General features: G+C 38.0%; 1 protein-coding gene across 1 annotated transcript in view; it reads left to right on the top strand.

Moving 5' to 3' along the window:
- The window catches only part of LOC105034212 (mitochondrial import inner membrane translocase subunit TIM50), a 31,195-nt gene that overhangs the window by 1,140 nt on the left and 18,043 nt on the right, over positions 1–12,012 (top strand). The window contains exons 2-5 of the mRNA XM_010909267.3: positions 2,229–2,317; positions 2,664–2,700; positions 5,032–5,093; positions 5,200–5,313. Of these exons, the coding sequence (XP_010907569.1) occupies positions 2,229–2,317; positions 2,664–2,700; positions 5,032–5,093; positions 5,200–5,313 (302 nt within the window). The remainder of the gene's footprint in view (positions 1–2,228; positions 2,318–2,663; positions 2,701–5,031; positions 5,094–5,199; positions 5,314–12,012) is intronic.

Genomic DNA, 12,012 nt, shown 5'->3' on the forward strand with positions numbered 1-12,012 from the left:
GAGAGAGAGAGAGAGAGAGAGAGGAGGAGGAGGAGGAGGAGGAGAAAACTAATGAAATTCTGATCTTAAAAAAGCTTGGAATGTTTGGCAACACTCATTTTTTGATCTGAGGTGTATTTCTTAAATATTTGATTAGCCAGAACAAGAATTGTAAGACTATAGTGGAATAGTAGAAAACATGCTGACACTCGGTATGTTATTAGCTCAACTAATGAATCTCAGAGAGAGAGAGAGAGAGAGAGAGGAAAACTAATGAAATTCTGAGCTTAAAAAAGCTTGGAATGTTTGGCAATGCTCATTTTTTGATCTGAGGTGTATTTCTTAAATATTTGATTAGCCAGAACAAGAACTAAAAGACTATAGTGGAATAGTAGAAAATGTGCTATCACTCAGTATGTTATTAGCTCAACTAATGAATCCGAGAGAGAGAGAGAGAGAGGAGGAGGAGGAGGAGGAGGAGGAGGAGGAGAAAACTAATGAAATTCTGAGCTTAAAAAAGCTTGGAATGTTTTTAATGTCATTTTCTGATCTGATGTGTATTTCTTAAATATTTCTCTTATTAATGGCTGCTGGCAATGCAATTGATGCATCTCCTTAACATTAGATCTGCAAACCAAATAAATGTATGCTAAAATAGATCTCAGATTTGGATATATCTGAGTTTTCTTCTTTTATGATAGATAAAACAACAAGGGAGAGTAGTAGAGCAAAAAAAGGTTCTGAATTTAGGAGGAGAAGAAGGGCCTGTATAGAGGAGGAGAAGAAGAAGAATTAGAAGAGACGCAATAAGAAAGGTTAAAATATCCATAATAGAGTTACTTCTTTCAATAAAATCTATAAATTACATCTAATTTGTCACTTCTAGTGGACTTGTATTTATAGACAATTAAATGACCCTAAAACAATGTTTCTAATCATAAAAGCCCTTTACTTTCCTTTAATGGATCCATGACACTAGCTTATACTATTTGACTAAAATTAGGCCCAGAAAAGGGCTGGGTTGGGTTGGGCTTTCCTCTTGCCAAAGCCTAGCTTGAAATATTTTTAAGCTTCTAGCTGAGCCCAAGCTTGAAACTCACATACAAAATCCTGGCCTGAGCTTGAACTTGGGCTTGTCTAGAGCTTGAGCGGGCCTAATTTGACTTAAGTCAGATGGAAAGAGAGTCTGCCCCTTTGTCTCCGGCTTTGTGCTACAACATAAGAGATTGAGAAATGAGGTGGGGGAGGGGAGAAAGAAGAGGAAGAGAGCAATGGGGGAGGAAGGAGAGCATACAGAGAGTATTTATAGGAATTAGAAGGAGGGGGTGGGAATGGGTGAGAGGAGTAGAGATGGGAGCCAAATGGAGTAAGGAAGGGGATGATTTGTTGATCATCATCCATGATCAACCATCCACTATTTCATCCACTTAGGAGAGCCAGAGAGGAGAGAGGGGATGGAACAAGGGCATCATTGCACGGAATGGATGTTAAGAGTAGGGCTGGAATAAGCTTGTGGGGATCTATTGGGATTGGATTATGATAAAGGTCTGGGTTCAATCCGGTTAGGTTTGGGCCATGTTTCAGGCTTGGCATCAGGCTTGGGCTTCAGGTCGGGTTGCATGTCGGACCAAGTATTGACCCAAATTCAGCCTGAAACTCAATTGGGTTTTGATTTCTAAGGCTCAGCCTTGCATGTACTTTTTCTAGGTGGGCCCAATGCCCTACCTAAAGCTAGCCAACTCAATGGACCTTGAGCTGGCTCAGGCCTTTTTGTAGTCCTAAATAGGTCTCTAAGTTAATCAAAAACTCCATCATATCAAATATATTAGCTTTTTGGCAAAGATAATAAAAAACTTTTCTGAGATAGCAAATTCATAATTCCATAGGAGCTATCAAAATCTTTCCTGATCACAATCCTATCAGTTTAAAACTTTTCTAATCTAACCTAGAGTTAAAGTAGGACCTTTAGATGATAAAGCTACTCATGAAAAGACCTAGAAACCCACTACAAAAAATGACTATAAAAATAGTACAGACATTGCCCCCCCCCCCCCCCCCCCCCAAAAAAAAAAAAAAAAGAAAAAAAGAGAGGTACTTAACCTATTCCATAAGACTCGATGAAAATAGCAAATGAACTAAATCCAATTTAAACCTTGACTACTTCAACAATCCATCTATCTTCATCTATATGTATCTCTCATCCCAAGTCCTAATTTTTGTATCTGGACTTTATGTTCTTTGAATGACAGCTTATTCTCTAGATGAAGTGGAACAGAAGGCAAGGACTTTGCGGGCAATTTCAAAATATTCAGTAGGGGATGGTGCATCTGATTTTGAAGTAAGTATGTTTTCTAGATATATATTTAGTAGTTTGAAGGAGATGTGCAAACTTGGTGGAATCTTTGCTGCCAAGTCTTCATTACATGTTTCTTTTGGATATTTTTATTTTGTCATCATTCAAGACTGGGGAACAAATTTTCTCTTCTTTATCTTTCTTTTCAGTTTTAACCATCTTCCTTCTAATAATCATTTAGTTTGTGTATGATTATATTTGGCTGGTTTTTTTTTTTGACGTCGTCTAAAACTATTAGTATCTGTTTGATTTAGTATTGTTTGTGACTACAGTTCGTTTGTCCATGGATTTTTTAGTGGAAGAGTAATTCCATCATTTTTTCTTCATGCAGAAATTTCAGGCTTTGGTTTACTCAACATTAATGAAAGGTAGTGCAAATGATGTATCATACCTTATCTTTTCCTTCACTCTGCATATTTCATTTGTGCACGAATGTGATATTTTATTTTCTCTATTTGTACCCATTTCATATTTGTAATATGTAAATTGTTGTTGAAATTTTCTCCCTCTTATGAACTGAGTTCAGATAGGAAATCTATGATAAGAGCATATGCAATGACCCATTTACAGTCTCATGTTTGTTCATGTTCTGATTATTTTTGAACACTACAAACTGGTTTGTGGGAAAATAAATGAATATTGTGTGCTTGAACTTTATTAGGTTTTAGGACTCTTGTTTGCACTTTGTGCTTAGTCGCACATTCAGAAATTAGTAATGCAAGGCAATACATGATTTGCTGCTAAATAATGTTAATTGTAAAATTACTGGACTAGGCATGGATCCCAATTTCAGAACTAAAAATATTGGGATAGAAGATAAATTATTCATGTATCTGATCCTGGTGCACCAGTCTATGTTTTTTAAATAAAGGTTTCAAAATTGTTATGAATATAAATTTCCATTGAATGCTGTTGGCGTGATTATAAGATGTTCGAGGTTTGCAATCTTGGTATTGGACCTTGTGCCAACACTATGTTGGTGCAGTGTTGGTAATGTTTGTTTTAGGTTATATAACAATGCTTCATTGGAGATATTCCTTTTTTGTATGGATTTTGTTATATGCTTCATAGAATGATGCAGTTCCTTGTGCTAGACCTTCATATTTGTTAATAATCACTTAGACCCTTTCTAGGTATTGGAGAATATTACATGGTTTCTCAATTGTTGCAAAAGCTTAACCGTACCAATAAATTTAGTGATTCACTTTCCACCAAATTTCTTAAAGATGCATAGCAATTTCATTGTTGCCAAAAGCTTTTATGGGATTTTGACTCCAACTTATGGAAGTTCCATAGTAGGGTGAGCATCCATCATAGGAGTTGTCGAGCTATGTTTGGTCTTGTCTTGCTCGGGAGCCATAACTCTAAGAATGAGTTAATAATTTCAAGTTATGGTTCAGGGTTTGGGATGGCCATTAGTGACAATCATGGAATTGTGAAAATAAAACTACATGAGTACAAACTTCACAGTGTACATACTCTAATATATGCACATATCTAGACCTAGATGCTTAAGTAGCATTTTATTCAAGCTCCCATTTTATGGCACAACTATATATAAACTATTGATAGAAATTTGGGCCATAGAAAAACTATGAATCATATTAGTTAATTTGGATATAATGTTTTTTATCAGGGTTCGCCAAACCAACCTGAATTGGATGGTTCAGGGCATGCTGAACTATACTGGCAGCTAACTGGTGCGGTTCGAACATTCGATTCGAAATGCTGGCAAAAATAGAGTGAGGAAGAAGGAAATAGAGGAAAGAGAGAGAAAGAGGATGGGAGAGAAGGAGAGGGGAAGGCCGGAGGTCGCCGACAGTGGCCTAACAAGGCCGTTGGAGGCTTGCCAAGACCTCCAAGGCTCCACGGTCCTCTGTGCAATGCGAGAAGAGAGAGAGATAGAGAGAGGGGAAAGGAGGGAAGATGGAGGGAAGGCAGGAGGCCATTGTGGTCACCAAACGGCCCAGAAATGCCCCATGGTCACCGTGGGTTCGAAACATAGGTGACATCCTTGTTTCATCAGTTTTTTTAAAAAGGATGATAAATAACGAAGCCGATACCCATTGCTAGCTTCACTATTTATCGTATTTTAAAAAAAAATGCGACGAAACAGGAGCGTCGCTCATGTTTTGAATCCATGGCAGCAACAAGGTGCTTTGGGCCATCTGACGGCCCTCTAGTGGCCTCTCTGCCACATTCTCCTCCTTTCTTTTTCCTCCCTTCCCCCTTCTCTCTATTTCTCTCTGCTCTTATCTTCTCTTGTAGAGGACCTTGGAGCCCAAGAGGCCTCGGCGGCCCGCCGGTGGCCACCGCTGGCGTCTCTGTCAGCCTCCATTTCTCTCCCTCCTCTCTTTTTCTCTCTCCATTCCTCTCCGGTTCATCCCTTGTTTCCGTGTTGGTTCAGGCCCAGTATGGTCCGACACAGGGGCATACTGACTCGTACTGCTAGCCGGCTAGTATGGGATCGGGTTCTAAGTCGGCAATCCTTGTTTTTTATCCTAAAATTTATTCTTGATATTCTTTCATGAGCATTGATTCAGGTGTACGAACTTGATTTTTTTTAGTTGCCCAATATTTATTATCTATAGTGGTACATGTTGCTGTACAACTTGCATGTTGCAAGTAACATCAACATGGTAGTGGATTTTGTTTTTGCCCATCCAGTTTTAGTAGCATTACTTTTTCTGGCAATGCAGTTCCTGTTAAGACTATAGAGCTATACATGGATATTAGGAGGGAAATTGAAGAACAAGTACGGGTATGTAACATATTCATTACTTATGCCTAGCAATTTCAATTCCTCAAGATTGCCCAGTTTTTTTTCTATCATTTGCAATCACTTCTGCTTCATTTACACTGTGTAGGGATTTACTGAACCATCATCAGAGAAGCTTCTTCCAGACTTGCATCCTCAAGAGCAAGGTGTCTTTACTCTTGTTCTAGACCTCAATGAGACTTTGGTATACTCTGACTGGAAGGTAACTTTTTTATCCATTGCATGGAGATAGTGTTAGTTTGTTTATATTGTGTTAAGGAGAATATATGCCAACAATAAAGTTGTTGCTACACTCCTTCTATTGGCACCAGCTCATTTATCAAATATTCAACATAACAAACTTACATTTTTTTCCAGAGTTGCACTTGATGTGTCACAATGTGTATTCACATTGCAAGCAAACTTCCACAATCACTTTTCTTATCAGCCCAATTGATTTCTGTGGATTCTTGCAGTTCAAGCAAACTTGCACAATTAGTTCTCTTCTCAACCCAATTGATATGTGGAGTTTTCTTCACTTATTATGTCGCTAACTGAAGATTCATGTTTTTTTTTTCCCTTTTTTTTTTCCATTGGGATGCATCAACAGAGGTGCGGTGGATTATTATATCACTCAAGTCTGTCTAAGCCAGCACTCCATTCTAGACTTTGGTTAATGATATTCTTGATTCATTTTAAAAAGCTACTTTAAAATTTCATTTGTACATTAATTTCGTGGTTTGTTATATATTTCGTTTGCAATTTAGTGTGCTGGACTTTTGTATCCAATTTCCTTAGTGTTATAAACTTGCTTCCACACATCCACAAATTGCCATTAATGATCGCTATCCAAGACATGGCTAGGGTGCAAGCACATGACCGATGTACCAAATGGGGATGTTTGGTATGGGGTGATCCATCTAAGATCAAGGATGATGTGGGTGGAGGTGATGAGATCACTGCATTTGGTTGCACCATAATGTTCCTACGTGGCAGTGATTTCAAATTATTCTCACTCCTCAAATCACTTCCCAACCCAATGTTGGGATATCTATCCTCGAGGTTGGGAATTCAAGATCATCTTTAGACAGTGACCATGGACTGAAATATAAGGACAAAAATATCTCTTAGTCTTGTAAAAAAATTGGTATAACAATATATCATTAATATATTATTATCAATATTGTATATATAATATTATATATTATATTTATGATAGATATTACATGATCATATATTATTAATCATATTATTGTCATATTATGATTCAATGATAATTTTAAATTAGAGTAAAAATATCTTATTATACTTTATATTTATATAATAAAATATTTAATATATTACTTCAATTTGTTTTATTTTTCTAATCAAAATAAATATTCGTATTATAAGTATAAATAAAAATATTAATTCTATAATAATAATTAATATATTTTTATAGGATCAATAATTTATAGGACTAATAAATATATTTTTATAGAATCTATTAATTATTAATATATTAATAAATATAGTAACATTTTATTTATAATATATTTGTATATGATTAATAAATATATTTTTATGGAATATATTATTAGATGTTCACATATCGAATTAGATATCTGTCTTGGTCTCTGTATACTGCTGATTAATTGTTTATTGATAATGATCATGTTTTCCGATTCTACTTGTATTGATTTTCTTATTACTTTTTGTTCTTTTCGAGTTGAAAGTTTATTAGAACATTTGTTTGATTGTACACTGAGTGTTAATAATAAATATAGAAAATATTATATAGTTAGAAAATAAATACCTTGAGCATTAAACTATGTGAATTTGGGGTGGTAAGTGATCCAAACATGAATAAGCTTGGCCTGGTTCGAGCTCAACATGACATGCTACATGGTTAGCTTGCATTGCTCAAGTTCAGGTCATTCAAGTGCCAAGCAAACTTGAGTTTGGTTCACCTAGGCTTGAATAGTGTGGGAACTACAGTTCTCTCTCAATAATGGTAACCAAAGAAGACAAATCAAAATCACATTTACTGGACAAAAAAAAAAAATGCTTGAATTTAAATTTGTACCCACTCCTACTTTAGTTTCATCTTCATTGTCTTCTCAGGGTTTCTCTCCCTAGTTCTCCATTTGCTTCTCCATTCTCATATCTGATATCTGTGAAGTTTAAAATTGCAGCTCTAATCTTTAACTCAGCTTCAAGCATGGTGTTCGACAAAAAATTTCATGTAGGGTGGTCCCATTGTCTGTTGATTGATGATTATATCACAGTCATAATCTTTTTTATTATAATATATATAATAAAAATTCAAGTAGAGAAGAGAATAAGTCATTTCCTTTTACTAATAAATCATTTCTTAATTACATCACCATATGACATTATTCCTTGATTGCCAAGTTTGAACAATTTGTATCATCATCTATATCTTTACATTACCATTATATAATACCACATATATGACCAGTTAAAGAACTGACAGATATAAATCAATTAAAGAGAAGATTATATTAATGATCATCAGCTATTACCCATTATTGTTTTCTTCATTCCTAAATCTAGCATGATAATGTAATTGTTGGTGATCAATTCAGAAATATAATTATGTTTAAAGCAAAGGTTTTGTTTGGCATCACTTTCAGTTTTTAGTTTCATGAAAAATCAAAACTAGTTTCCTTCTTTTCTTTTCTTTTCTTTTTTTTGCCTTGAAATCGAAACCGGAGTTGGCCTGGTAGTCAACTTGGGTTGTGGTGGTAGCGATGGCAGCTGACTGCGAACAGTGATGGCCAATGACAATGGTGGCGGGTGTCAGGGGGTGGCCTATGGTGGCAGTGGTGGCAGTGGTGGCGGTAGTGGTGACAAAGGCAATGGAGTGGTGTTTATGGATGGTCTCTGTTTTCAATGAAAGTGAAAGCCACTCCTGAGAGCTTTTATTTTTTTCAGAATTTTTAGAAAGCATCTTTAGAAAATTGAAAAGCAAAATGGGTAACCAAACAAGTTTCCAATCTCACTTTCTGTGTTTTCTGAATGGAAAACAAAAAATGAATAGTGGCAGCAATGCCAAACAGGCCAAAAACTTTCCCGGTGCTTGGTAGATCATAGAGAACAAATCCCTTGGGCTGTTGGAGGGCAAGACTGCTAAGCATATCAATTTTAAATTTTTAATTCTGAAAACATTTAGAAGGGCAATACACAAAAATGAGATTCAAGGATAACTCTCTATATTAAGAACAGGACTCTCACCCCCCCCCACTTGCTATTTTTCTTTTGTGAGAAACCATTCTTCCCTTCCTCTCATTATTTCCTTTTGATTTTTAAAGAAATTGGTAACTCTCCCTCTAGTGGCTATGTTGGATCTCATTAAACCCAAGATCAAAACTGGGCTTTGATTGAGTATGGTAGTATTAATATATCAAATAGAGATGGGAAAAGCCCTAAAACATCCTTGGACTTTCGTTGCCCAAGAACAATGAGATGGTAAGTAAATAAGCTAGATCATATCGACCTTTTTCTTGGCATGAGTTGGAGAGGAGGGATGGAGATTGGAGGTTTAAACACCTATGTGAGCTGATATATAGAGGATACGAGGAGAGGGAGACGAGGAAGGGTGGGATGGAGAGGTGTGGTTATGGTTGTAGAAGAGGAAGGAGGGAGGAGCCAAGGGGCACATAGACGGGAAATAGCGGTGTGTGACTGTGGTTACAACTGCTAATTGTGTGTGTGAGAGACTCTAGGAGGAGCAGAAATAGCAGTGTTACTATGTGGTTACAACTGCTAACTGTGTGTGTGAGAGATTGTGGGAGGAGCGGAAGCATTAAGTGGTATAATAGCTTAGATATATGAATTCCCAATCCTTCCAAACATTTCATTTCTATTCACTTGTTTATTTTACCTTTTATTTTATGATTGGGACCAAGGGCACAGGGCTATGACCTGAACAAATATTTGTGGTGAATGACATAATATCAAACATGCTACAATAGTTCTCTTTTTACCATGGAGGGTGGGTGATGGAGTCAGGGCCTTGGATCTTGTATCACAATCTATATCAAGGTCAGAGGTATCACTCCCAACCATCCGGTTCGGAGCATACTGAGCTATACTAGAGGTCGATCGAGATGGTTTCAAGCTGTACCGATGGTAAATCGAGACGGTTAGGATGGATAAATCGAAATACCAGATGAGGGAGAGGAAAAGAGAGGAAGGGGGAGAGAGGAGGGGAGGGGAAGATGGGATGATGCCGTCGGAGGTCGGCAGTGGTTTGCTGAGGCTGTCGGAGGGCCACGGAGGCCTCCACGACTTGGTGTCTTCCGATAAGATATTTAAATGAGAGAGAAAGAGTGGGGGAGCGATGGTGTTGGAGTGATGTGCAGTTGGTGGAGAGGCTGTCGGGTGGCCACCATGGCCATCGGACGGTGAAAAACGTGCAAGCGAAGCTGCGGCTGTGGAACAGGGGCGATTGCTCTTGTTCCCTCATCGGATTTTTTAAAAAATACTGATGAATAGTGAAGTTAGCAAATCCATTGCCGGCTTGACCATAATCAGAGTTTTTTAAAAAAAATCCCGTGAAATAAAGGCGATCATTTATGTTTCAAGCCTGCAGCACTGCAGGTGTCAATTGCGTCGTCCGATGACCAGCGGAGGTGGGAGGCTCCTTGGCGGCCTCTCTGGTGGCTTTTTCTTTCTCTTCTTTCTTCCCCCTCTCTCTCTATCTCTCTCTCTTTTCCTCTTCGGTTCCCTTCTCCTGTTTGTTGGTTCGTGCCTGTTCGATCCAATACGGATCTGTACCGGCTTGTATTGCCGGTCAGCTAGCATAGGTCTCGGTTCCAATTCCGTCTTTTTTGGTTCTGGCCTTTAGATCAAAAAATCAGTGAGGAAGGAGGAGAGGGAGAAGGAAAGAGAGGAAAAGAGAGAGAGGGAGGGAGGGGGGGAGGAGAGGGAGAGGGAGGGTCGTGGAGAGCGAGAGAAGTGGAGGGAGGGGAGAGAGAGGGCTTCGAAAGCCCTCTCTCCTTTGTAGTGCCAAAATAAGGGCTTCAGCCCCTTTATATATATATATATATATATATATATATTTATATATGTATGAAGCGAAGTTGGTAGCATCTGCTGACTTCACTTATTATTTTCTTCTGAATGTTTTTAAGTCTCTTCTCTCTCTTTCAGCCTCTCTTGCTCTTTGCCGCTCTCTCCTGCTCTTTCCCTCCCTTCCTCCTCCCTCTTCCTCTCACTTCTCCCTCTTTTCCTCCATTGTTGATTCATGCTGGAACGGCACGGCATGATATGATCATACTGTTAGCCAACTGGTATAGGTGCTAGTTCGATACTGCAGACTTTGATCTATACAATGAATAACCCTTGTTCAATTATTTGCAGCACCAATGGAATCAATCGCCACCCTTGAATTATAAATGGTTCAGCTATGATCATAAAATAAGCTTCTTTCTTTGAGAATTATTATGTTAGATTATTTGATCCTTAAGTTACTTGACATACTAGTTGCTTGGGTCCAAGCTACATATTTCTAAATATATTATGTTACTTGGTCCTTAAGTACTTATATTCTAAGTTAGATAGTAGCCAAGCCTTTAATTACTTGGTCTCTAGGTTATCTTTTTTTTTTTTAAATTTTATGTGGTTACTTAGTCCCTAAGTTATGGGGTGTATACATATATGTGCGCGTGCATGCGTGTTTTCATGCATGTATCTGTATGTAAGATTCTAAATCACGTGGGTTGGGTTGTCCTGATTTTTTCATGGAACAAGATGTGTGGCACAACTTCATCCCTCGCAGCACAACCAACACCCCAACCACCCCCCCGCCAAAAAAAAAAAAAAAAAAAACACCTCTGCGGTCCTAACTCTTGTGATAGGTGATGTTCCCAGACATGCTGATCGGATTGCTGAAATAATGATAAAACGGTCTTATCTCGACACTTAGGATGGTACCTTGTCCCGATGTCACATAGGACGTGTTGCTGGGACTTTGAGTCCAACTATATGTATGTATGTGTAGCATATGATACAGCTAAAGGGATAGACTTGAATCATGATTTGCTTTATATAAGCTTCTTTGGTTGCCTATAACTAGGCATCCAAACTTAGTTCAAGCCAAGGGTTGTTCACTAGTATTTAGTTGGCTCTAAATAGAGTTGAAGTGGTTCCGTCATGGCCTAATTTAGTGAGAAATGGCCCGAAGTTGCTTCAGGTCAAGGGGAGGCAAAGTCACTAAGGCAAAGTGGACTCCAGCTCAGCCCACTTACAGCAGACCAAATGGGCCCTTTGTGTTTGCATCTTGAGAAAGACATTTGCTTCTCTCTTTTCTCTTTGCACCCTCTTTGCGTAGTGTGTTCTTTCCTTTCTCTCTCCTCTTTTTTGCACTTTCTCTTTCTCCCTTCCTTCATCAATCCTCTCCCCGATCATTGAAATCGGATTTACATCTTGGAAATAGATTATAGGTCAATACCAACACTTCTGTATTTATCTTAAAACCCTAGGAAAGCTCTTCGTGCCACCAAACAGTATCACTAAACATAGGAAGGACCTAGAAAGCTTCCCTCTTCTTTTCAGTCTACTAGATTGTTCACTTCTGCCCTATTTTCTGCAAGAGGACAACGAGCATACAGAGATGCCAAAACTTTAAACTTCCTAATTGTTAGGTTCACCAACACATTAGTACGCAACCCCCTAAATTGTCCTGCATTAGTTTCATATCATGGTAAAAAAAAAAAAAAATCCTATTGTATCCATCATTTCTTCTCCTGACATTTCTATACTCAGATTGATCTCTTTTCATCATATCATCAGATAATGCATTAAGTTTCAAGTTCGAGATTCTTTGTCAATGCATGAGGATGTACCGCCCTATACCATCCGGTGTGGGGCATACCATACCATACCGATCTCGTACTAGTATGCTGTCTTGGAGCGT

The sequence above is a fragment of the Elaeis guineensis genome, chromosome 2, assembly GCF_000442705.2.
Source record: "Elaeis guineensis isolate ETL-2024a chromosome 2, EG11, whole genome shotgun sequence".
Classification (NCBI taxonomy): domain Eukaryota; kingdom Viridiplantae; phylum Streptophyta; class Magnoliopsida; order Arecales; family Arecaceae; genus Elaeis; species Elaeis guineensis.